This window comes from Pseudophryne corroboree, chromosome 1 (assembly GCF_028390025.1).
Source record: "Pseudophryne corroboree isolate aPseCor3 chromosome 1, aPseCor3.hap2, whole genome shotgun sequence".
NCBI classification, from domain to species: domain Eukaryota; kingdom Metazoa; phylum Chordata; class Amphibia; order Anura; family Myobatrachidae; genus Pseudophryne; species Pseudophryne corroboree.
Genome location: NC_086444.1, coordinates 937138434 through 937165101, shown reverse-complemented (window position 1 = coordinate 937165101; position 26668 = coordinate 937138434). Strand labels below are relative to the sequence as shown.

General features: G+C 42.5%; 1 protein-coding gene across 3 annotated transcripts in view; it reads left to right on the top strand.

Moving 5' to 3' along the window:
• Positions 1-26668, top strand: part of LOC134918513 (uncharacterized) — an 88614-nt gene that overhangs the window by 51675 nt on the left and 10271 nt on the right. For all 3 annotated transcript variants that reach the window (XM_063920371.1, XM_063920370.1, XM_063920372.1), the window contains one exon: positions 9555-9701. In XM_063920371.1, coding sequence (XP_063776441.1) covers positions 9555-9701 — 147 coding nt within the window. The remainder of the gene's footprint in view (positions 1-9554; positions 9702-26668) is intronic.

Genomic DNA, 26668 nt, shown 5'->3' with positions numbered 1-26668 from the left:
TTTTTTTATTTATTGCTGGAACTGTAAAATCCTAAAAAAAAATGGCATGGGGTCCCCCCTCCAAAGCATAACCAGCCTCGGGCTCTTCGAGCTGGTCCTGGTTCTAAAAATGCGGGGAAAAAATTGACAGGGGATCCCCCGTATTTTTAAAACCAGCACCGGGCTCTGCGCCTGGTGCTGGTGCCAAAAATACGGGGGACAAAAAGCGTAGGGGTCCCCCGTATTTTTAACACCAGCATCGGGCTCCACTAGCTGGACAGATAATGCCACAGCCGGGGGTCACTTTTATGCCGTGCCCTGCGGCCGTGGCATTAAATATCCAACTAGTCACCCCTGGCCGGGGTACCCTGGGGGAGTGGGGACCCCTTCAATCAAGGGGTCCCGTCCCCCCAGCCACCCAAGGGCCAGGGGTGAAGCCCGAGGCTGTCCCCCCCCCATCCAATGGGCTGCGGATGGGGGGGCTGATAGCCTTTTGTGATCATGAAAAGAATATTGTTTTTTCCAGCAGTACTACAAGTCCCAGCAAGCCTCCCCCGCAAGCTGGTACTTGGAGAACCACAAGTACCAGCATGCGGGAGAAAAACGGGCCCGCTGGTACCTGTAGTACTACTGGAAAAAAAATACCCAAATAAAAACAGGACACACACACCGTGAAAGTAAAACTTTATTTCATACGTCGACACACACATACTTACCTATGTTCACACGCCGACATCGGTCCTCTTCTCCATGTAGAATCCAGGGGTACCTGAAAATAAAAGATCAATATACTCACCTCAACCAGGCTCCAGAGATAAATCCACGTACTTGGAGAAAAAAACAAACCGAACACCCGCTCCATGCCGGACTGAAAGGGGTCCCATGCTGACACATGGGACCCCTATCCCCGAATGCAGAGAGACCTGTCAGTGACAGCTGTCACAGAAAGGTCTCTATAGCCAATCAGGAAGCGCAACTTCGTTGCGCTCATCTGATTGGCTCTGTGCGTCTGAGCAGACAGCGCATCGCACAGCCCAGTCCATTATATTCAATGGTGGGAACTTAGCGGCTAGCGGTGAGGTCACCCGCCGGTCAGCGGCTGACCGGCGGGTGACCCCCCCCGCTAGCCGCTAAGTTCCCACCATTGAAAGTAATGGAGCGGTTTTGCGATGCGCTGTCACATCACAGACAGCGCACAGCCAATCAGATGAGCGCCACGGAAGTAGCGCTTCCTGATTGGCTGAAGGGACTTCAGTGACAGGAGTCACGTGATGTCCCGGCATTCGGGAGAAAGGGGTCTGATGTGAAAGCATTGGACCCCTTTCTAGTCCGGTATGGATCGTTGTTCGTTTTTTTGTTTTGCCAAGTACGTGGATTATCTCTGGACCTGGATGTACCTCTGGACGCTGGAAGGTGAGTATAATTTTTTCACAGGTACCTCGGATCGTCGGAGACCGTGGCAGTCGGCGTGTCAACATAGGTAAGTATGTGTGTGTCGGTAGTGTGTAATAAAGTTTTACTATCAAGGTGTGTGTGTCCTGTTTTTATTTGGGTATTTTTTTCCCAGTAGTACTACAGGTACCAGCGGACCCGTTTTTCTCCCGCATGCTGGTACTTGTGGTTCTCCAAGTACCAGCTTGCGGGGGAGGCTTGCTGGGACTTGTAGTACTGCTGGAAAAAACAATATCTTTTTATTATCACAAAAGGCTATCAGCCCCCCCATCCGCAGCCCATTGGATGGGGGGGGACAGCCTCGGGCTTCACCCCTGGCCCTTGGGTGGCTGGGGGGACGGGACCCCTTGATTGAAGGGGTCCCCACTCCCCCAGGGTACCCCGGCCAGGGGTGACTAGTTGGATATTTAATGCCACGGCCGCAGGGCACGGCATAAAAGTGACCCCCGGCTGTGGCATTATCTGTCCAGCTAGTGGAGCCCGATGCTGGTGTTAAAAATACGGGGGACCCCTACTCTTTTTGTCCCCCGTATTTTTGGCACCAGCACCAGGCGCAGAGCCCGGTGCTGGTTTTAAAAATACGGGGGATCCCTGGCCAATTTTTCCCCTGCATTTTTAGAACCAGCACCAGCTCGATGAGCCCGAGGCTGGTTATGCTTTGGAGGGGGGGACCCCACGCCATTTTTTTTTCCGGGTTTTTCACGTTTTTTTACCGTTTTTAAAATCGCGGCAAAATCCGCCAAATCGTCCGCGACTCTGGCGAATCCGTTTTTCATTGAATATGGTGAATTCCGGAAGCCACCTTCCGGAATTCACCTGGCGAATTTAGTCGAATTAAAAAACGGCAAAAAATTGCCGCGATTCGCCGTGAATTGCATATACCCCTATTTTCTTAAGTTAATATACAAGTTCTCTCTCCTGTAATCTGGTACATTGCTATTATGGGGTTAGAGCTGGCACTCTGGAGGTGGGCACTTAGAAAGAGGAAGAGCTTCAAATGTTGAATTGTTTACACCTTATACCCCCTCACCAGAGCATTTCAGTTTCAACAAAGTACTCAAGGAGTGTGGGCGATCTTTTAATGATCTGAATATAGCAGTCAGCTTAGCCTTTATTTTATGTGTTTGGTGGGGGTTTTTTGTTTTGTTTTTTTTCGGGGGGGGGGGGGGGGGGGGAATTAGTATAAATTTTCTGGACTGGAAGTACTAAACCTGAAAATGAGGCCAAAACTCTTGTGTACAGACACATACTGTACCTTTTTAAGGAGGATTTCTGTCTCTCTGCACTGGTCTCGTGTGCAGAACATTTCTGGAGTAGTATAGGAGAAGGCAGTCTTAGGTAGGATAGGGGTGAAGCGGGGGACAGGATGGAGATGGGAGTAGTAGAAGAAGAGAGGGGTACAGCTGCATAGAGGATCATGAAGGGGGATGCATCTGGGGATACGAGGAAATACTCGATGTCTCGCTCTTCTCTGCAGCACACCAGCCTCTGGGCAACCTATGGGCAGCCGGTCCTGTAGAATGTACTGGATACCTTATCTGAGCATCAGACTGAGCACCAGTTGAGGTGGGAGACACTTCCATGTATCATGCTTTGCAGTTCTGGCCACACTAATCGTTTTCCTTGTTGTGCAAAAATACAATATATGTTAGTAGCACCAAATACACACTGGCAACTGAAGGAAGTCACAATTTGATTTTAGATTAAACTCCTTGCCCTAAATTAAGTTATAACTAGCTATAGAAAATCGTCGCTTGAAGGGAAGTGCCTTTCTGGGCAGTTATGTTGAATTATTATGTTTTTGTTTTGTTTTTGTTTTTAATGCGTAGAATGCAGGCAGGCATCTGCTCCCTCACTTCAACCTTGCTTTATATGGAAAAGTAGAAGAAGGTGCACTGCTTGATATGGAGTGATCAGTGTTGTAGTGCTGGGTTTGTTATGTAGTGTAGTAAAGATTAAGGAGAAATCCGATATGTAGTGCAGAGAGGTCGTGTTGGGCATGGTAGGGTTAGGGGGTAATGCAGAGAAGTAGTGGTGAGCATGGAGGGGTCAAGGAGGTAGTGCAGAGAATTAATGGCAAGTATTGGGGAGGTATTGCAGAGAAGTGGTGGTGGGTATATAGGGGCCAAGGTGGTGGTGATGAGCTCTGCACACAGACTTAGGGGCAAGCTGTGACATGTAAGTAACATATATGGTAGGTGATGAGTATACCTCACCGCAAGGACACTGGTCACAGCCAGTCAGTAGCTGCCTGAGTGTGCAGCCCCACCATAATGTCATGCAGCTGGTCACAAGGATGGGGTGGGAGACATAGTTAAGAAAGTGTAAAAGGTACATTTAAGACTGGAGCCAATTCAACATCATGAATAGGGCTGAAAGTGCAGGGAGAAGGCTCCAGGTGCTGCTCTGCAGGTGGCGACGGCATGCTTCATGATGATAGGCTGGAAGAATGGAGTCTGAATGTGTACTAATGGGGTTATCCTGCCAGTGACTCTGTATGCTGTGCCTCACCTCTCCTATGTGCACTGGGAGCAGCCACTTGGACAATCAAGTTACAAGCAGCCCCCTTACCTACTCCTTCCAGTTCACTTACACTATTGTTTCCAGAAGGCAGAGTAGCTAGTGACCACAGCTGGAGGAGCTCCCTAGTGTGCATACTGTATCAGCTGCTTTCATGTTACTTCATGTGCCTGGATCTGGATGGTGGAGGTGAGAATCTCTCTTTCTCAGTCTTCACTGTCCCGTGCAGCCTAGTAACCCCTGCATTGCGTGCTCTGACTCCTGTACATATGTGTGATCAATTGCTCGGCTTCCTGCTGTGCTGACCTCTTGCTTTTGTGCTCTTCTTTCATTATGTTTTTCATTCTGGCTCCTCCCACCTTGCCTCCTGCTGTCTATCTGTTGCTCTCCGCGATGACAGGTGCATATTGCTGAGGATGGGCAGTGCAGTCAGACATCCAAGTGCCACCTCTCACTTGACTAGATGTCCACAACAGTACAGAACAGTGATGGCACCCACTGTTTGCTGGCCCTGCATTGTAACTATGAAGGATTTATTCAGCCTGGCTGTCAGCCCTTTCCATGCCCGGCAATCTAGTAATGCTGGGCTGGCCCGGATCAGGTCATTGCCGCTTTTGGCCAGTCCGACCCTGATGTGGGCCTGTTTTAATGGAGGACCTGGAGCTTTAGCTCTGCCGGCTCCATTGTTAGTCCAGCCCTGATCTAAACTTACATCCTTAACTAAATGAACTTGACAATCTACCAAGCCATGGGGGAGATCCGTTTTTCCTTTATCATCCATCTGTGGGTTGGAGGCGGGCACTAACTAGTTCAAACTAACTACAACCCCTTATATAACCATTCTGCATAACCTGGGTCCTCTGTCTTGTTTTTAGTGCCTTGTAGAAGGCACTAGCTACAGATGGAGCCGCGCTCACCTAATGCGGCTCCATCGCAAACGTACACTCCCGGCGTGGCTAGGCGATCCGGCGCCTAGCTACGCTATGGGAGTGCACAGAGACTATACCATTGCAGTGAATAGGGTATATAGAGGTGGTAGTCAGTTTAAACTAGTTTGTTCCTGCCTCCAACCCACCTAAGGCATAACCCACAGGTAATGGCATCCTGTGGAGCAGTAGAGAATTCAAATCCGGCTCTCCCTTTATTTTGGCCAAGAGTTTTCCTCAAAATCATGGTAGTTTATGTTTGCCCTAATTGCCCTGTTTGCTGCTGATCTTTTACTCAATGCAGATTCAGCTTGTCATTGTTGGGTGTCTCACAGATGGATTATAAATGATCAAACAATACAGTCTGATTCCAGCCAGTGCATGGTGTTCTATTGTCTATTATTGAACACAAGTGTTTTGTTGTGGGTTTTTTTTTTTTGCAAGAGGACAAAGGGGGTTATTCAGGGATTAACGCAGATGGCTGCATACGCAGCCACATCGGCGTTCATCTCTGCACATGCTTAGGGCCGCTCAGCATCGGATCTAAGGTTGACATCTGTCCGCGCAGCCAGAGCAAGCATTTTTTTTTATCAGAGCAGCAGTGTGTGACGTCATGCAGCCACCCCAAAAAATGTCACGGCCAGCCCCCATTCCCCAATGCCGCATCGGCACCCCAAAAATGCCTGCAGCTGTCAATCACATTGCAGTCGCATCCATCGGGGATGCGACTGCGATGTGTGTGTCCGCAGCAGCTGTGTGCTTGCTGTGCATGCACAGTTTGCTACCATCGGCAAATTGCGCTGTGGGCAGCATTAGCGGCCGGGTCTGAAAGATCCTCAAAATCCTTAGTTTTCAAAGGTTAATGAATGTTCTCTATATATTCTTCTCTGCATGACACTGCTTTCCATGGCTGTGGCATATGTAAGATTTCAGGGGGTAACAGAATTCCCTAATGATTACAAAAAAAAAGCTTACAAAAGTTGTTTTGTCAATATTTGCAGTACCTATTCCCAGGTGGAGAATAGGGAAGCAGACTTCAAACATTCTACTTTTCCAGAAGTGTTCATGCTAAAGAATAATCATTTTAATAATAATTTTAATTAAAAATAAATTAAATACATACATACATACATACATACATACATACATACATACATACATACATACATACATACCTCAAAAAAATAAAGGGAACACTTAAACAACACAATGTAACTCCAAGTCAATCACACTTCTGTGAAATCAAACTGTCCACTTAGGAAGCAACACTGATTGACAATCAATTTCACGTGCTGTTGTACAAATGGAATAGACAACAGGTGGAAATTAGCAAGACACCCCCAATAAAGGAGGAGTTCTGCAGGTGGTGACCACAGACCACTTCTCAGCTCCTATGCTTTCTAGCTGATGTTTTGGTCACTTTTGAAAGCTGGAGGTGCTTTCACTCTAGTGGTAGCATGAGACGGAGTCTACAACCCACACAAGTGGCTCAGGTAGTGCAGCTCATCCAGGATGGCACATCAATGCGAGCTGTGGCAAGAAGGTTTGCTGTGTCTGTCAGCGTAGTGTCCAGAGCATGGAGGCGCTACCAGGAGACAGGCCAGTACATCAGGAGACGTGGAGGAAGCCGTAGGAGGGCAACAACCCAGCAGCAGGACCGCTACCTTTGTGCAAGGAGGAACAAGAGGAGCACTGTCAGAGCCCTGCAAAATGACCTCCAGCAAGCCACAAATGTGCATGTGTCTACTCAAACGATCAGAAACAGGCTCCATGAGGGTGGTATGAGGGCCCGACGTCCACAGGTGAGGGTTGTGCTTACAGCCCAACACTGTGCAGGACGTTTGGCATTTGCCAGAGAACACCAAGATTGGCAAATTCGCCACTGGCGCCCTGTGCTCTTCACAGATGAAAGCAGGTTCTCACTGAGCACATGTGACAGACGTGACAGAGTCTGGAGACGCCAAGGAGAACGTTCTGCTGTCTGCAACATCCTCCAGCCTGACCGGTTTGGCAGTGGGTCAGTAATGGTGTGGGGTGGCATTTCTTTGGGGGGCCGCACAGCCCTCCATGTGCTCGCCAGAGGTAGCCTGACTGCCATTAGGTACCGAGATGAGATCCTCAGACCCTTTGTGAGGCCATATGCTGGTGCGGTTGGCCCTGGGTTCCTCCTAATGCAAGACAATGCTAGACCTCACGTGGCTGGAGTGCGTCAGCAGTTCCTGCACGACGAAGGCAAGGCATTGATGTTATGGACTGGCCCACCCGTTCCCCAGACCTGAATCCAACTGAGCACATCTGGGACATCATGTCTCGCTCCATCCACCAACGCCACGTTGCACCACCAACTGTCCAGGAGTTGGCGGATGCTTTAGTCCAGGTCTGGGAGGAGATCCCTCAGGAGACCATCCGCCACCTCATCAAGAGCATGCCCAGGTGTTGTAGGGAAGTCATACAGGCACGTGGAGGCCACACACACTACTGAGCCTCATTTTGACTTGTTTTAAGGACATTACATCAAAGTTGGATCAGCCTGTATTGTGTTTTTCCACTTTAATTTTGAGTGTGACTCCAAATCCAGACCTCCATGGGTTAATAAATTTGATTTCCATTGATAATTTTTGTGTGATTTTGTTGTCAGCACATTCAACTATGTAAAGAACAAAGTATTTAATAAGAATATTTCATTCATTCAGATCTAGGATGTTATTTTAGTGTTCCCTTTATTTTTTTGAGCTGTGTGTGTGTGTGTATGTATGTATATATGTATGTGTATATATGTGTGTGTATATATATGTGTGTATATATATATATATGTATGTAAGTATGTATGTATGTATATATATATGTATGTATATATGTATGTATGTATATATGTATGTATGTATGTATGTATATATATATATATATATATATATATATATATATATATATATATATATATATATATATATATATATATATATATATATATATATATATATATATATATAGAAATAAATTTGGGGGAGGAGTGTTACTTATTGCCTCATTCGTCTACTTTGCCAGTGTCATCACTGGGATAAACCGGAAACATGAAATGGGTCGTAAAGGGTTAAGAGTGGTCTCAAAGTTCTCTTAAGGTACAAGTCACAGCCATGTCTAATTATTTTGAGAAGAGTTTAACTATTATTCCTACGATTCAAAGCTTCTTGCACAGTTTTACATGTTCAATCTCCCTTTGTTCCTAAAGCTACACCATGGGACTTTAATTGGTTTCTTTTGAGATTGGAGCTTCCACCATTTGTTCTTGACAAAGGTCTCCATTCCAATTTTTTTAAATATATTTTGTTAAACTGCTTAATTTCTTACACAACATACCTTCTTTATGGTGTGTATGTTAAAACCAATACATTATTGGGTATCTGGGTTTCATGATAACCAGGATAAGGCTATTTCTTCTATGTAAAGAGTAGCTGTTCTACCTGTTCTTCGCACGGGAGTTTCTTGTTTTCACAGTTGTAAATATAAATGAGTGTTAAAATATAGTAAATATTTAGAGATGTAAATCTGAGACATCTTAATGTAAGTAAATATTAATCCATGGTTCTTGGCATTACCTGAGGAGCAACCGTAGCAGATATTGTAAAAAGTGACAGGACCATTTTTGTAGTTTATTAAATTCTACACACTAGAGGTGCAATCCAAATTTTGATCCGATTGTCCGTTTGGGCGTTATTGTTGGGCGAAGTCCTCTTCCTACCTGCAATGCAAGCCACCTGTAAGAATATCTAAGTTAAATTTAATCTTCCTTACATTATATATAATATAGTAGTGTAGTTCAGCACCACATGTGATGCGCCCCTTAGTGTAAATAAAATTAATTAGTACAAATGTCACACTCCCTGCAGTAGAGGGCGTCTGCTGACCCCAAATAAGTAGCAGTGGTAAGCTGTTGAATAAACATTATGAAAAAGTAGGATGGGGGTATTTAGCGACCACTGGTGTTGATATAACAATAAGTTATATTAAAAATAAAAAATGAAAAGGTATATTGTATCTAAAAGTTTAACAAAGATGTTTTATTAAAGACATGATATATTAAAAAAAAAAAAAAAGAATAATCAAAAGGAACAGACCATAGGTTACACTATATTCGAGTGTATGGAAAATCTTGTTTAAAAAAAATAATCATATATAAAAAATAAATGGAGGTATATCTTAAAATGCTGGAGGTCACAGTGAGGGAAACCCAAAGTGTTTCGTCCTAAGACTTCATCCCCTTGAGGTCTTAGGATGAAACGCGTTTGATATCCCTCACTGTGACCTCCAGCATCACTCCCAGCTCTGGCACTCCACGGGTTTCTCAGCAATACTACGCCTGGTGCCCTCCTCACAACAGCCAGCGTGGCTGCATGTTACATAGTACTCCAGCGGTGGCACTCGGAGCTTATATGAAAAAGAAATCATACCACACGGCTTTGTGTTTTATATATAACTGTTTTCTGGGTGATAGACATGCTGGTCTAACTAAAGTAGATATAGTCATCTCTGAAGGTTTGCTTGGTCAGAACTTTCAATGTACCAAATGTGTATTATGGCAAAAAAATTATTTAGTAAGGCATTCACAGTCGCCTAGACTTGGTGATCAGAGAAATTATTCCAGTGTCGAATATTTGTAATATTTTATTTATCTTCTAGAAATTCATACTTGGTCGGCTGGTTCAAGGAGCAAATATAGCTATGCTTGTAGCGTCATTCTTCAGCCTTTGCGTGGTCTTGTGCATTGCATTTATGGGCTGCAGAAGTTTACCGCATTGTATGTGCTATGACAACATCACAGGAATGGTGAGTAAACGTTTACTGGTTTCACAAATGTGCCCTCTTTATTTTTTTTTTTACATTTATTATTGCTTTTGGTAAATGGACTCTGTTTTATATTTTTTATTTTTTTCCTCTACAATTCATCACCTGTGTTGGCATGTTGTAGTCTACGTACTTACTGTCAACATTCTGAATGCCAACAAATTAAAAACTCGTACAGCAGCCTGTAAACATAATAAATAAAATGTTAGCATCCAGCATTCCATCTTGTCAGTGCATCACAGAAAAGGAGGCTTTTATCAAGACTATTCTTAGTAAAGAAACAGTCCAGAGAGTTCAGGACAGTTTTGTCCCTCAGATGTCAAACTGGTTTTAAGAATGAGGTTTCCCGCACCGGAAGTTTAATAACTTAATACATTGTTAATTGATAATTAACCTAAATCCTCTTATGGTTTAAATAGTAACCTCTCAATTGCGGGATTTCTAATTTTCTTAATTTTAAATGTGCTCAAGGGTTGCTACCAATGTAACTCAGCAACGTATACACACCATACACAATAGCATAAGGAGCTATTTGTTAGGGTGCATTATACATTTCTTGGGTTGCTAAATATTCCTTAATTTTGGAATTCATTGACAAAATAATCATTAGGACCAAAATGCCTCGGCATCAGGATTGAGTTGATTTGAAGAAGTCCTCTTCCTACCTGCCTACTCATCTCGAGCTGTACAGAAAAACTTTCATTAGTGGCTTTGAAGTTTAATGGGCACTACAGGAAAAAAAGGCTTATCACACAGGGGGTCTATAAATATTTGTGGCATACTCGCCAAAATATGGGAGATGGCCACAAATATTAAGTATCCCCAAGATCTAATCAGGAGGAACCGCAGTAGATATCCCTCCATTTTCAAAAGCAGCTGTAGCCTCCATAGGTTTCTATAGAGGAATGTGATGCTCTTCAGATTTATCTAAGTCCGAAATGCAAAGCATACTGGAGTATGGCAGCCACAGCTAACAACATTTGAGGATGGCGTTTGCAACCTATTGCCCATAGACTACAACAGGTTAACTTAGCCGGCAGAGGGTTCTGTTAGAACACTCCAGCTATGGCCGTTGTGCATGTGTGATCAGCAGACCGTGCATGTGCAGGAGTCCTGCAGCCACTCACAACACACTGCAGGGACAGGATCCTTTCAGAGTCCCTGTCACTGCGGGTGAAGATTTATATATGCCTACGGTATAACCGAATACTACAATATAATATTATATTGTATATGATAGGGTACAAGCACCTAATGTTGTAGTATTTCTATGTTGAAGTGCACAATCAATACGCTAGTCAATATTCTGCTGACCAGATAATATTGTATATTGAATCAGGCCCATCAAGTCACAACCTTGTACTCTCCACGTAGTGCCGAATCTAAAAATCGGGGAGACTGAACAATCTCCTGACGGTGTAGTATTTATGATCCTCAAGGGTAAACACGCAACCACACAGATATTATGCGTACCAGATAAAAGAATAATAGGCACATCAAATGAGGCTTTTATCCTCTTTGAAAACACCTTAAAGTCCAGCAGAGGATCTTCAAGTCACAAATAAATATAAAAGCTTTCACATCTTAATGATAAAAGATAGGGGGTAACATTTATTTGTGAAAGAAACAGTGATTTGAATAAAATCTAAAACAACAAATCAAAAAAAGATAGCTTAGTTTTGTTCGTCTCAATGGCCTAAGAAGGCAAAGTCTGGTTGGAGGCAAGGGGAACAGTTCTCAATGCATTTCACCCCTTTTAAGACTTCCTCAGGTGAATCTTAATAGCTGCGCTAGGGGGTATTTTATACCCCCTAGTAAGTGGCGATACATTATGCAAATTACTTCTGGTCCGCGTCACCAGAGGAATCAGAAGTACCTCAAAAGCGGGAGTAGTGTGTGTCCGCACTGCTATGCCCACTGGAAGTATTGCAACTGCCTCCCCGTGCACCGTAAACCGCATGGCTGAAATATGTCACTACCGCAAGTGATGTTGCGGACCACCCAGGTACTGTGGAACACAGTGGCGCGCACACACTTCCGGGTAGTCATCAGGCAGCCATATCTACATGTGCCCATTCTTGGTTTCTATAGGGTCAATCAAACACCATTTTGTGGGTTTGATAAATCAAACCAATTTAGTCCTTTTACATAACAAGTACAGGTTGAGTATCCCATATCCAAAATGCTTGGGACCAGAGGTATTTTGGATATCGGATTATTCCGTATTTTGGAATAATTGCATACCATAATGAGATATCATGGCGATGGGACCTAAGTCTAAGCACAGAATGCATTTATGTTTCATATACACCTTATACACACAGCCTGAAGGTAATTTTAGCCAATATTTTTAATAACTTTGTGCATTAAACAAAGTGTGTCTACATTCACACAATTCATTTGTTTCATATACACCTTATACACAAAGCCTGAAGGTCATTTAATACAATATTTTTAATTATTTTATGTATTAAACAAAGTTTGTGTACATTGAGCCACAGAAAACAAAGGTTTCACTATCTCAGTATCACTCAAAAAATTCCGTATTTCGGAATATTCCGTATTTCGGAATATTTGGATATGGGATACTCAACCTGTACCAGAAGTAAAGAATAATAGAATAACTCAGTCTAATACAATAAAAAAATAACAAGATACTAGGTATTGATCATAAAATGTAGAAGTGAGGATAATAAATAATTATGCTGTTTACAGTACATACAATACCGTACAACAAGAACATTAAAACCCTACCAAGTAGAGGAAAATATTTAGCAAATGAGAGAATCTCTCACTTATTTTAAGACATATGGCATTAATTTAGACAATATACTTAAGTATTATCAATATCTTTTAAAATTTATATTAAATACAACTATATAAGACAGGTGAGACTTCATATCCCTCATTATGGCCATGGGGAGTCAAAGTAATCTGCGTGAAAATCCAATACATTTCTCTGTGACAACTTTTATTAGGTCACCTCCTCTCAGACCCAGTTGGCCTTAAATGTGAAGGTTCAATGGTCCTAAATGTGAAGGTGCCTAAGTAAGAACCATGATGGAGTGCAAAATGCCTAGAGAGTGGGTTGCTTTTGACCTTATTCTTCACGTTCCGAATATGCTCTTGTAGCTGTAATTTCAATTGTCTTTTTGTCTTACCTAATATATTTCAAGTTGCACCCACACTTAATCACCTATATTACTGAAGTGTTATTACAATTGACAAAATGTTTCATTTTCAACTCTTTAGAATTATTAAAATTGGAAAAAGTCTTTCTGTTTGAATTGACAAACCTACACATGCATGGTGTCCACATTTATACATGCCTACACATTTGGGCATGGTTTGTGTCTTATCCTTAGCATTTCTGATCATGCTTGGGACCAATATTTCTTTTGAGTTTTGTGACTTCCTGAGATGATCTCTGGGTGTTCTGGAAGTATCTCATTCAAGATGTTTAGAGAAGGCTTTCTTGGTGCTACTACTTTCTTTTCACACTTTTTTTTTTTTTTTTTTTTTTTTTTTTTTTAGGCTTTTTCTGAAAGAGCTCTTTCCTATCCAACATCTCCCTTTTCTCAGATGTTTACAGGGTAACCTCTTTCTCTGAATCTATTTAAGGCAGGCCTGGACAACCTGTGGCTATCCAGATGTTGTGAAACTACACATCCCAGCATGCCCTGCCACAGTTTCAGCATTCCCTAATAGCAAAACTGTGGCAAGGCATGATGGGACTTGTAGCTTTACAACAGCTGGAAAGCCGTTGGCAAGGCCTGGTCTAAATGGTATATTCAATTCTAGTCAGAAAATGCTGTCTTGTCTGATAGACGGCAGTTTCCGACTGTTTCTGGTCGGAAGGGGTTTCGAACCTATTCAATGGCGGGCCGTTTTTTTCTGACAAGTCGGGAAATACGACTTCTTAGAAACCACGCGGATCGGCGGCTCCACGTGGATTGTCGGAAGCGTGGCCAAACCTGACAGGTTTAGTCCATTTTCTGACAATGTCAATCCGACTTTAAAAAAAAAAAGTCGGATTGACATTGTGGGGACCAGGCCAAACCTGTCGGGTTTGGCCGGCCATTGAATACTCTCATGTCAGATCCTTTCCATCAGAAAGGATCTGATATGAATTGAATACACCCCTAAGTAGATCTTGGATTGTTCATCATATACTACAGGATCACTACAGTTCTGTTTGAATGGGATATTATTTTTCCGTCGGGTGGTATGGCCGCTCCCATAACGTAAGTAGCTGTTGGTGTCCACTGTTTTTATAAAAAATGTTGTCCCTTTTCCAATATTATTTGACAGTATCAAGTCTAAAAATTCCACTTGTCTTGTTAAATTTCAAGTTAAAATCATTAATATGTATAAAATCCATGAATTCATTAAAACTTTCCACACTTCTGTCCCAGATTAAAATTATATCATCAGTATATCATTTATAAAAACAAATGTTGCCGAAAAAAGATTAAAATATACAAAAGTGCTTTACCTACATGCCCATTAAAATATTTGCAAAAAAAAATTAAAATAATTGTCAAAACAAAATGAATGAGGGTACACAAAAATTCACTGTGCGTCTCCATTATATTCATATCTGATTCAAATATCTCGCTGCAGGCTTTTAATCCCTTTTTCATTGGTAATGCTAGTATACAAGGACTGTAAATCGATGGTTGTCCATAGAAATGTTTCTTCCCATTTTAAAATCTTTCAAAAAATTCGGCACACTTGTCGTATATTTTAAAAAGGAGATTCCGTACATGAGGTTTCAGAAATACATCTACATATTCAGACAAATGTGATGTTTACGAATCGATGCCTCCTATGATGAGTCTACCGGGTGGTGATTCCAAACTTTTGTGGATTTTTGGCAAATGTGCATAATTGTGGATAAATTATTGTGATTGTGGTAAATTGTGATACATAAAAGTGGATACAATTTCAGAGGTTTTAGACCTGACTTGTTAGTGTTGTAATTAGCTAAAATTGCAGTTTCTTTCCTTGCAAATGCCTCTTCAGAGTTTACAGCACCCAGGGATGCTGTTGTGTTACTTCCGGTGATGATGCACTTCCGCCATGTGGTGCTGGAGGGCACAGGAGTGCGGACACAGACTACTTCCACTTTTGAGGTACAGTACTTCCGGTTCCAAGGGTGACGTGGACCGGAAGTAATATGTATAACGTATTGCACAGCTATAGAGAGTCTCCTGAGGAAGCCTAAAAGGGGCGAAACGCATTGAGAACTGTTCACTTTGCCTCCAACCAGACTTTGCCTTCTTAGCTTAGCTTGGTTAGTCTCAATGGCCTATTATATATATTTTTTTTTCTCTTTGTTTGTTATTCAATTCAGTGTCTCTTACAAATGTTACCCCCTTTTTTTATCATTAAGCTGTGAAAGCTTTTATATTTTATTGTGACTTGAAGACCCTCTGCTGAACTCCATGGTGTTCGCTAACAAAGAAGATAAGAATAGGCACATCAAATGAAGCTCTTCTTATTTATCTATTATGCATATCTGTGTGGTTGCCTGTTTACCCTTGAGGATCATAAATATTTTTTTGACCATACACCTAGTGCAGGCATTCCCAACCACGGTCCTCAAGGCACACCAACAGTGCAGGTTTTAGTGATATCTAGGCTGCAGCACAGGTGACTTAATTAGTAGCTCAGTTATTTTGATTTAACCATCTTTAACCATTATTCTCTGATGAATTAATCATGGCTGCTAAGAGGATTCGGCAATATGTGAAATCATTATAGCACCATGGGACCTCAAACTAGTGCTAGAGGTTTTGATGGAAGAGCCTGCTGAGCCCTTGGAAGAGATTCCTCTTAAAGCACCTACACTAAATTTCTTACTTGGCACGGTCGCATGGCAACTTAGCTCTCCCCTTAACTCTGTGAAGCTGACCTCTGCAATGATCAGACCCCCCCCCCCTCCGATCTCTGTTGTGCTCTTCTGTAGGAGGGAAGGGCAATATCAAGGGGGTGGGTGTAGCAGTGCCATGGGCAAGGGAGGTATTAGTGAAGGGAAGGTTCTTTTATTTTGAAAGGGTGGGGAAGGCATATAGTTTCTTCACAATATAGAAATATCTTAATAAAAATACGCCCTAAACATAATATATATTAAAAAAAAAAAATTTCTTTAATCCACAATTTCTAAGCAGTTCATGGGGAAAAAAAAAATCACAATTTAAACATGTTCTTAATGGGATCCAGTAAGGATCACGGCAGTTGAAATACAGACCGCCGGTAAATCAGACCCAACCCGTTCTCAAGGACTATATCTGAAATGTCATCATTCCCAGAATACCAATTGTTAGGGTTAGGTGCTGCCGGGAGGGATATTTTAGGCTTCAGGGGAAAGGAAGGATTAGATTGCAATGGTAGGGTTAGACACTAGGGGGAGGAATTAGGGGAAGTTAGCATCTCTGTAGTCAACACTAGATTTCTGAGTGAATCGGTTATACTGTGCAAGGCTCTAATCTGTGTTGGGTTTCTTGCTAAAAAAATAAAAATATATGTCTTATTGTTATCATTCAGGCTTGTGAGCTGACTTCCAGTCATGCCAGTCATCTTTCGAAATTGCTGTTTGGGGGTCTCAGTAGACCATGTTCTCATACTCCATCACTTTTAGGGGGTTTTCCCTTTGTTACTCTTCATTTAACACTTGTTCCCCTGATTTGTCATTTACTTTTTTTTTTTTTTCAAATTTTTATTGACAGGTGGTTACAATAACAGAATACAATAACCGATGCACGTAGTACAAAACAGCCTGAGTAGGCGCATAGATTAGTGATACTCCACCACAATTCACCAATACCGTGATGTGTATTTTAAAATAAACAAACATACAAAAATGTTAACATAAAGCCATATCAGATCATATAGGAATCAAATAGAGACAGTCATGTAAGTTTAGACAAGAGTCAGAAAGGAGCAGTAGAGTCAAGAGTCTCCAGAATATACCATCTAGTATCTTGAAAGCATTTTCGCAAAGCGGCCTTGACTATCGGGGGGAGGGTTAGAACATATGGCAACCAATTCTGGAAGTGTTTTTCAGTTAGCTTATCTTTCTGTAATGTGGTGTTGGTCCAATCTAATTGAAAAAGATGAGAAATTCTAGGATATAGCAGTGAGATAGGGACTGGGTCAGTGGAGATCCATTGAGAGAGGATCGTTTTCTTTGCTGCAGCAGCCAGTTTGATTAATAAGATGCGATTTACCTTTAGTTAATGTGTTGGGGGGGGCTGGGTAAATACCCCAGAACGCCCAGGTTTTAGCTACGGTAAACTGTATTTTCAACTCTGTAGTGATGTATGATTGGAGTGCCTGCCATAAAACCTGCACCTTAGGACAGGACCAGAGGCAATGGACTAGACCTGCATCTGGAGAAGTACACTTGAAACAGTGGGATGAGGGGGCAGCTCCTATGAGAAATCTCAATCTAGGAGTGACGTATGCTCTGTGTAATATTTTCTGATGCATCTCCGTATATGTGACTGAGCCTAGTGTTTTATCTAAATAGCTGTTGGCATCTAGAATAGATCTTAAAGTAAGATCCGGAAATTCCCTTGTCCATTTCAGCAAGCCCACCGTGCCAGAGTCTATATCAGGGATGGGGGAACCTTCGGTCCTCCAGCTGTTGTTGAACTACACATCCCAGCATGCCATGCAACAGTTTCAGCATGGCCAAATAGCAAAACTGTAGCAAAGCATGCTGGTATGTGTAGTTCAACAACAGCTGGAGGACCGAAGGTTCCCCATCCCTGGTCTATATTCAATAAGGGACGGGAATGTGTGTATGAATGCTATTGAGAAGTGTCCTTTCGGTTCAAGTCGAACAGATCTGTCTAAGGTATTAGAAGTATCTTGGGAGGATAAGAGAGACAATAGTTTTTGTACATAGCTACACGCCTGGAGCAAGGGGAATAATGGTATTAATAAGGTCGGGAAACGTTCTATGATCTGTGAATGTGTGAGTAGAGTTAAACTTTGGGTATCTAGGAAGTGATGTACATATTTCAGTCCTCCCTCGTACCAATTGCGGAATATTGGGGAGGTAGTATGTGGTGTGAAGTCAGGGTTACCCCAGAGAGGTAAAAAGAGTGATATCTGGTTTGAGAGCTTTAATTGAGAGCGAATCAACCTCCAAGCAGCACAGGCAGAAGAGAGAAGCACATTATCCTTTATATAATCAGGCATGGAATTCGGAGGAGTGTGTAACAAGGACGTCAGGTTCCAGGTGGGTATAAAGGATTGTTCCAAGTGTGCATTGGTGTATATATTTTGTCCACCAACCCAGTCCAGGCAATTCTATAATTAGCTGCCAGTGCGTATGCACGAAGGCATGGTAGGTTTAGACCACCAAGTGATCGCGGTTGTCGCAATTTGAATAATGAAAATCGTGGGCCTTTACCCGCCCAGATAAATTTAGTCAGCGCCTTGTCTAATTGAACAAATATGCTTTTAGGTGGGATCAGCGGAAGCATTTGTAGCACGTATAAGAGGCGTGGGAAGCTGATCATCTTATACAAGTGACTTCTGCCTGTGTACGTTAGCGGGAGATGGGCCCATCTGGAAAAATCTGCGTAAGTCCTAGCAAGTAGCGGAGAGAAATTGAGGGAATATAATTTGGAAGGGTGATCAGGAACTACAATACCTAAATAAGTGAAACAGTTATTTGTTGCCCAATGGAATGGAAAGGTGTCTCCCCACCCCAGTTTGGCTGTAGGGAAGAAGGCTAGCGCCTCCGTTTTTGAATAATTGATCTTGAATCCAGACACTGCTTCAAAAGAGTTAAGTATATTGAGTAAATGCGGCAAGGCCTCATGAGGATTGCCAAAATAGAGCAATATGTCATCCACAAATGCCGAGAATTTAAGTTCATGGTTAGCTAATTTAATACCTCGCCATCTCTTCTCCTTTAAAAAATGTCTGAGGAGGGGGTCCAAAGCTAGGTTAAATAAGAGAGGAGACAGAGGACAGCCCTGTCTGGTCCCGCGATGTAATGGGAAGAGTCTGGAGTTATGGGCATTGATTGTCAAAAAGGCTTGGGAGTTTTGATAAAGAGTATGAAATACATGTAAAAAGGCAGGACCAAAATTCTGGTGTCTAAGTATCCTATTACTATGAGCACAAGATACTCGGTCAAAGGCCTTGTCTGCATCACAACTGAGGACTATGTTCCCCACCTCCCGTGATCCAAGAGATGTTTGATCATGGCCGCTAATAAAGAGCGGACATTGAGCATGGAGTGTCTATTACGTAAAAATCCTGTTTGTGCAGGGTGTAGCAATGCGGGCAGTATCAACTGAAGGCGGGAAGCAAGGATCTTCGTAAAAATTTTGAAGTCTTGGTTCAATAGCGAGATGGGCCTATAGGATGAGATCAGAGTATGATCTTTGTTCGGTTTGGGTATTACAATAACTCTAGCCATGTCAAAATCAGGCGGAGCTGGACCGCCAGTCAGAATTGAGTTATAGAGATCACCTAAGTGTCTTTTAACGTGTGGTAGGAGTATTTTATAATAGGCTGCCGATAGACCGTCTGGGCCTGGAGACATCCCATTGGGGAGGGATTTTATGGCGAATTCCAACTCCTCATCTGTAATGGGAGTGGTGAGGAGTGTTCTATCAGCATCACTAAGAGTAGGGAGTTCAGCCTGTATTAGGAAGTCTACACCCATATCAGGTTGATCAGGTGGTGCTGTATACAGATTTTTGAAGTTCAGGAAGGTGTTACTAATTGCTTCTTGGGTCAGTGAAGGCATAGTGTGGGTATCTCGAATTGAGGAGATATGTTTGGGGGTGACGTGGGTCTTTTACCATGTTAGCTAGCAGTTTCCCTGGTCTGTTACACCAACGGAAATATTTATTAGTTTGAAAGGAGAGGAATAACTTCGCTTGTTCTGCACAAAGAGTGTCATAAACTAATTTGGCGTCCTTATATATTAACCTATTAGGTTCAGAAGGAGTGGCCAATAGTCGTGAGTATGTAGTGGCTACTTGAAGGGAAGCTGTGGTCATCCTCTCCCGAAATAGTTTTTTCTTCGTGGCAACATAAGACAGTATATGGCCTCTAAGAACAGGCTTAGAAGCCTGCCAGAAAAGATTTGTCATTTATATGTACTGCGTTATCTTGTGCATAGTTTAGAAAGGACTGAGACAGATAAAGCTTACAGTCCTCTGAAGTGGCCAAGTATTCTGGGAAGCGCCAGTTGTAAGAGAATGTGCGGGGTGTGGACAGAGTGATCGTCAAGGAGATAGGGGCATGGTCAGATAATAGGATATTAGCTATGGTGGAATCCTCTACTCTGTGAATTAAGGAAGCCGATATCAGCCAGTAGTCTAATCTAGAGAATGTTTTGTGTGGGTGGGAGAAGGAGTATTCCCTAGAATCGGGATGTATGAACCTCCAGGGGTCAAGAAGTTGTAGGGAGTCTAGCATTAATGAAAGTGTGGGTGGTGCGGACCTGCTCAAGCCCAGCTGTCTGGGACCACCTGACACATCCAACAAAGTGTCAAAAACAACATTAAGATCGCCTCCCAAAATCAGAGAGCCCTCTAGCCAGCCCTGTAAAGTAACAAAAAGGTCTGAGAAGAAGGATGCGTTTGGCCCCGTAGGGGCGTAGATACATGCTAAAGTAAATCGTTCACCTTCAATATCCATCTTCGGCAACAAGAACCGACCTTCTGGATCTATCCATTCTTCCCTTATTTCGTAATGTAGTGACTTACGGAAAAGTAGCAGTACCCCTCACGTCTTGGTGGTATATGAGGCACTTCGGAAGTCACCGACCCAGGCATCCCTGAGTCTATTCGGGTCTGAGAGACGCCAGTGCGTCTCTTGTAGAAACACCACGTCAGGGTGAATTTTTTTAAGATGATTTAAAATTTTCTTCCTCTTAATTGGTGTGTTCAGGCCCTCCACGTTCCACGAGACCAATTTGAGCGATGTCTTTGAGCCATCTATGGATGTCTCAGCAGCTCGTGGGTCTGTCATTATCCAATACCCAGTCTAATGGAATTCGGAGGGAGAAGCCACAAAAGAGAGTCCAACCCCCCCGTCCCAGCGAGTGGGGGAAGGATGGAAGAGGCGTAACATGGCAATATGTGGAGGAGCAGTAAGATAATAATGATGTACTACAATACATATAAACTTCGATAACAAAAACAGCGCAAGCCACCAGTCAAAGCTTTTTTGAAATATCTGAACCCAAGAGGATAGTTCAAGGAACCATCTATATGTAACTGAAACATTAATTAGAATAGAGAAGAGGAAAATGAAAAGAGTAGACAGAGAGGGTGGAAAAGCGATCTCCTCCCATCCCCGTCCCAGCATCAGATATGAGATAAACTCCTTTAACAACAATACTAGCCAACTATATAAAGTCAGTAACGTGTCGGCCATTAGAAAATATAAGAAATGATTTATAATAAAAGGATACTTGACATTTCAGAACATTCAGTCCGCATCATCCATGCGGGAATTTGATCCATGGGTGGCGAAAGATTTGAGAAAGATCCGGGCAGTTTCAGGGGAATCAAAATAATTTTGTTTGCCTGCTTGGAAGATTCTCAATTTTGCAGGGTATAGGAGTGCAAATCTGATGTTCTGAGAAAAAAGTTCCTTGCATATTGGAGAGAATTCTCTTCGCTGTGATGAAACTTGAAAGGAGAAGTTCTGAAAGAGAAGAAGCTTGGAGCCCTCGTAGCAGAGGCCGGAACTTTTGCGGTAGGCCTCCATAATTTTCACCTTGTCCAGGTAATTTTAACAGCTTGAAAATTACCGGTCTGGGGCGTGATTGGGCAGAGTGGGAGGGTTGATGCGGTGAACTCGTTCCACTAGATATGAGGTCGGTGAGGAAGGGAGCTCTAGAGTTGTGGGGAGCCAATGGGTGACTAAGTCCATCAAATCTTTTTGCCTGACCGTTTTCGGAAGACCAACAAGGCGCAAATTGTTCCAACGATTGCGATTTTCCAAATCTTCAATTTTATCGTTCATAGCTGTTAGAGTGCTATCATGTGTTTGCAGTTGTGATTGGGTCGCATGTTGGTCGTCTTCTAAGGTAGAGATACGATCTTCGGCCTCTGTTAAACGTTGAGTGTGTTGTGTTATTTAAGCCGCAGCCGAGTTGATGGCCTCTAATAAGGGTGCCAGTTTCGCGTGAAAAACAAGGGTGATATGATTTCCGTAATTTCTCTGGCCTTCTGTACAGCAGATGGGCTAGCTCTGATATCAGCCGGTAATAAATCATCGGTGTCCCTTCCACCCGGTGAGATGGGTGATCGCGGTTGGATTGGGCTCTGATCCTTGTCTTTGGGTGCCAATTTGTTTTTATTTTGAGAATTTTTATTTGTGCGAGGTGTTTTGGCCACATACTTTTCCATGGTAGTAATTTTTCTTCAAGCTGGGCACAATGGGAGCGAAGGCGGGTCTTGTCGAGTAAAAGTGATGCAGAAGTGATGTGGGGTATAAGATGGCCAGTAAGTCTATGGGATGCAAGGTTGCAGAAGTGGGGAGAAAGAGCAAGGGGGGCGGCAGGGTGGGCCTATTCGAACCTGTGTGTGGAGTAGCTCCGTCAGGAGTGCGTGAAGCCGGGATAAAGGGCTCACCTGTTGTCGTCGCGGGCGTAAGGCCCAGGCAGCGGCCAGCGCGGTACCTGAGGGGTCCACAACGTAAGGTGGTGCTTTACTTCTTACAGGTTCAGGCCGGAGGATGCGGGTATCCCGCGCGCCGTTGGCATCGGCCTATGCTAGGGGCTGCTGGGTGCGATGATGTCGCAAACATTGGAGGCAACTGGTAGGCCCCAATCTCCCTGGGAGTATCAATCAGGGGACTGCAGGCGCAGTAGAGGCTCAGGGGTAGATGCCGCTAGTCGGGCCCCCGAGGGACACAGCGGCCGATCGCGGGCGGTACAGTCCTCCCCGGCGGCTTAAGTAACAGTGCAGGTGGGGAGAGACGAGAGTACCTCCAGGGGGACCGCAGCACGGGACTCAGCTGACGGTCCGCGATGCAGTGAGGAGGACCGGATAGTGAGCTGCAGCGGGAGGGGGTAGGGTGAGACACCGCCAGTCTCTCCAGGGTCACTGTAGGAGGCCGTAGGCAGCCAGGGATCCTTAGGCGGGCCCGACTCGGATGGTCGCGAGTCTCAAGATGGCCGCCGCCATACAAAGCACACAGCGTGTGCGGCCTTCGGTGGGCTCGGAGGAGGGGGGAGCGAGCCGGGGATAGCGTCTCTTTGCTCCCAGTTATCTCCGGGACCCGTGGATGTAAAAATGGGGCCCATGGTCCAGGTATAGCCGGTGTGGGGAGCTATATAAGTGGGCTGCAGGGAAAGCTCTATGTTAAAAGCTGTCGATCCGTTCGGCCTGCCCACCGGAAGTGCCCTGTCATTTACTTTTTGATGCACTCCAGCTGTATGCTTGTCTAGTACCACAACCTTCTGGAGTGTCTCAATATCCTGACTATATTTAACTGGAGTGTTATTGTGAAACACTGCACCGGGTGTACTACGATATCCTGGCTGTCGGGATCCCGGCGACCAGCATACCGGCATCGGGATCCCGACCACCAGAATACCGGCAGCGGGGCGAGTGCAAAAGAGCCCCTTGCGGGCTCGCTGCAATCATCATGCTGCGGGCATTTTGGTGCGCAATGCACGCCATGCTATTCTCCCTCCAGGGGTGTCGTGGACACCCCAAGAGGGAGAATAGTTGTTGGGATCCCGGCGCTGGTATGCTGAGCGCCGGGGTATCGAATGCTTCTTTTCTTTTCCCTGTTGTACTTCAATGAGATAGCTCATCTGTTGTTCTAATGTACCCCTTGTGAAGTATTGTAAGAGATGAAACACATAGGGTACAGGTTGTGTTATTGGCCACCACTGTGGGTGCTACTGTTGTGAGCTCGCACCCTTTCATAGGTTAAAGACGGGACATTTATCCTAAGTGGGGTACAAAATATCTTTAACATCTTTTATCTTAATAAATATTTTGGCAGTAGCTAATGAGTGCCTATTTCTTGTGTGCTTTGTTGGTAGGAGTGTTTAATTCCAGAACCCAAAAGGAATAATCTCTCACTTTATGGGCACATCCAGAGAAGACACTGGCTTTTCCATTAGGATATACATTTTGGATATTAAGAGACTGTCCATTTTTACAGCTCATTTGTGATCTCAACTAGGACTTTTTTTTCTTTCTTTCCAGATACGCACAGCAGTATGCATTGTTAAATGTATATTAACCACTTGCCTCGCATGGTCGCATCAGATGCGACCATGCCTGCAAGTGCTTTATCTGACCTGGTCGCACAGGATGCGACCAGTTAGACAAACAGTCTTAGCAGCGGCGGGGAAGGGAAACTCGCTGCTGCTGCTGTCAGAGGGACCAGAAGGTCCCCCTGCCTCCCTGCACTCTCCCCTACTGATTGCCGTGCTGCTGATGGGTCAGCACAGCAGGACATCCCCCCCCCCCCCCCTCCAGCGGCTGCAGACTATAGCAGCTGCTGGGGAGTGTAAATTAACCCCCTCAAGCCCCCTGTGTATCTGGAGGCTGTGCTGGCTTTCAAAATGAAAGCTGCGATGTTTCTGATGTTCAGATGGTCGCGATGATTCAAGAGAAAAATAAATAAAAAAATAATAATAATAAAAATTATTTATATATGTATATATATATTTTTTTTCTAAGTGTGTGTGTGTGTGTGTATATGTGTGTGTATGTATATATATATATATATATATATATATATATATATATATATATATATATATATATATATAATATATGTGTGTATGTATGTCAATATATATATATATATATATATATATATATATATATATATATATATATATATATATATATATATATATATATATATATATATATACATACACACACACACACACACACACACCCCAAAAATGTTCGGCACTCCACCTGACTGAAAGACACAGCACGCTCCGGTGCCCGACCTGGACACACCATATACGCAAGCAGGCCAGCTGGACGGCACTCAGGGAGGCTGAAAAAAGAAGTAAAGTTCTGAAACGTTGACTGCATACCAGCTTCAGCTGTCTGTTGATTATATCCAGTCTCCCTGAGTGCCGTCCAGCTGGCCTGCTTGCATGTGTGTGTGTGTGTATATGTATATATATATATATGTATATATATATATATATATATATATATATATATATATATATATATATATATATATATATAGTGTGTGTGTGTATAATATGTGTATGTATATATATGTGTATATATATATATATGTGTATGTATGTATGTATGTATATATATATATATATATATATATATATATATATATATATATATATATATATATATATATATATAGAGAGAAAAATATATATACAGCGCCACTTGTGGGATAGATTCCAATATTCCGTTAAAATATTTTATAAAAAGAGAAAAACTGTAAAAACATTTAAAAAACACACATAACCTTTTTTAGGGTGTCTGCCACCCCCTAAAGATGCAATGCTGGTGAAGCAATGCTAAAAATTGTGGAAGAAGTGGGAGATAGGGGTACCGGCGACTTGTGTTGTTTGAAAATGTATATTAAAAGATCCTAAAATTTATCAGCCAAAAAATATATATATAAAAATATTCAAATTTATTAAGATATAAAACTTAATAGATAAAAGTACAAATTTTCAAAAAAAGTATAAAAATATATATGAATAAATATAAGGTAGGAGATAAGACTTAGCTTAAAAATAGGCAGGGGGTCAGTGCAGGGAGCCCAACGCGTTTCGTCACATATGACTTCTTCAAAGAAGTCATATGTGACGAAACGCGTTGGGCTCCCTGCACTGACCCCCTGCCTATTTTTAAGCTAAGTCTTATCTCCTACCTTATATTTATTCATATATATTTTTATACTTTTTTTGAAAATTTGTACTTTTATCTATTAAGTTTTATATCTTAATAAATTTGAATATTTTTATATATATATTTTTTGGCTGATAAATTTTAGGATCTTTTAATATACATTTTCAAACAACACAAGTCGCCGGTACCCCTATCTCCCACTTCTTCCATATATATATATATATATATATATATATATATATATATATATATATATATATATATATATATATATATATATATATATATATATATATATATATATATATATATATATATATATATATATATATATATATATATATATATATATATATATATATATATATAATTTTTTTTTTTTTTTTTTTTACTAAAATCATTTTGGATAGGGTTCAATTCATATTCTTCACCTAATTCACTCCTAAAAAAAACCCAGACCATTTCGAAGCGTTTTTTTGGGTGGGGGAAAAAAAATCATCTGTTAAAGTGTGTGTGTGTATATATAAATGTATGTATATGTATGTATATATATATATATATATATATATATATATTCTCTAGAAATAGAAAAAGTGCACTCACCAGAGCAAATTCATAAAAAAGAAATTTTAATCCTCACGTATGCATCATAGTTAGTGATCTCAACGTTTTAGTCCACTCCGGACCTTCATCAGGATAGACACAGCATCATCTGTCACAGCATATTGTCTTAGTCCAAACCAGACCAGCATCAACCAAACAATGCCTGACAGGCCCCTAAAATACCACCAGGAAGTCCCAAAAAGAGCGGCAAATTCAAATCAGCCAATCACTTTGCAGAGTGAAATTACCTCACTTCCTGACCTAACAAAACAACGAATAATGAGTAATAACCTTGGCCAAAAAAGCTATAAGGTCAGAATGCCCAATAAAATCAATCACTCAAGCCAGGCCCATATAGAGCGCACATCAACACCGATAACCTTGATCAAAACAAACTGGAGCCCTCTGCGTGCGCACCACTGAGTACCGGTGGAACGCCTCGCGTCACTGCCACTTCCGGAACAAGAACATCGATAATGACAA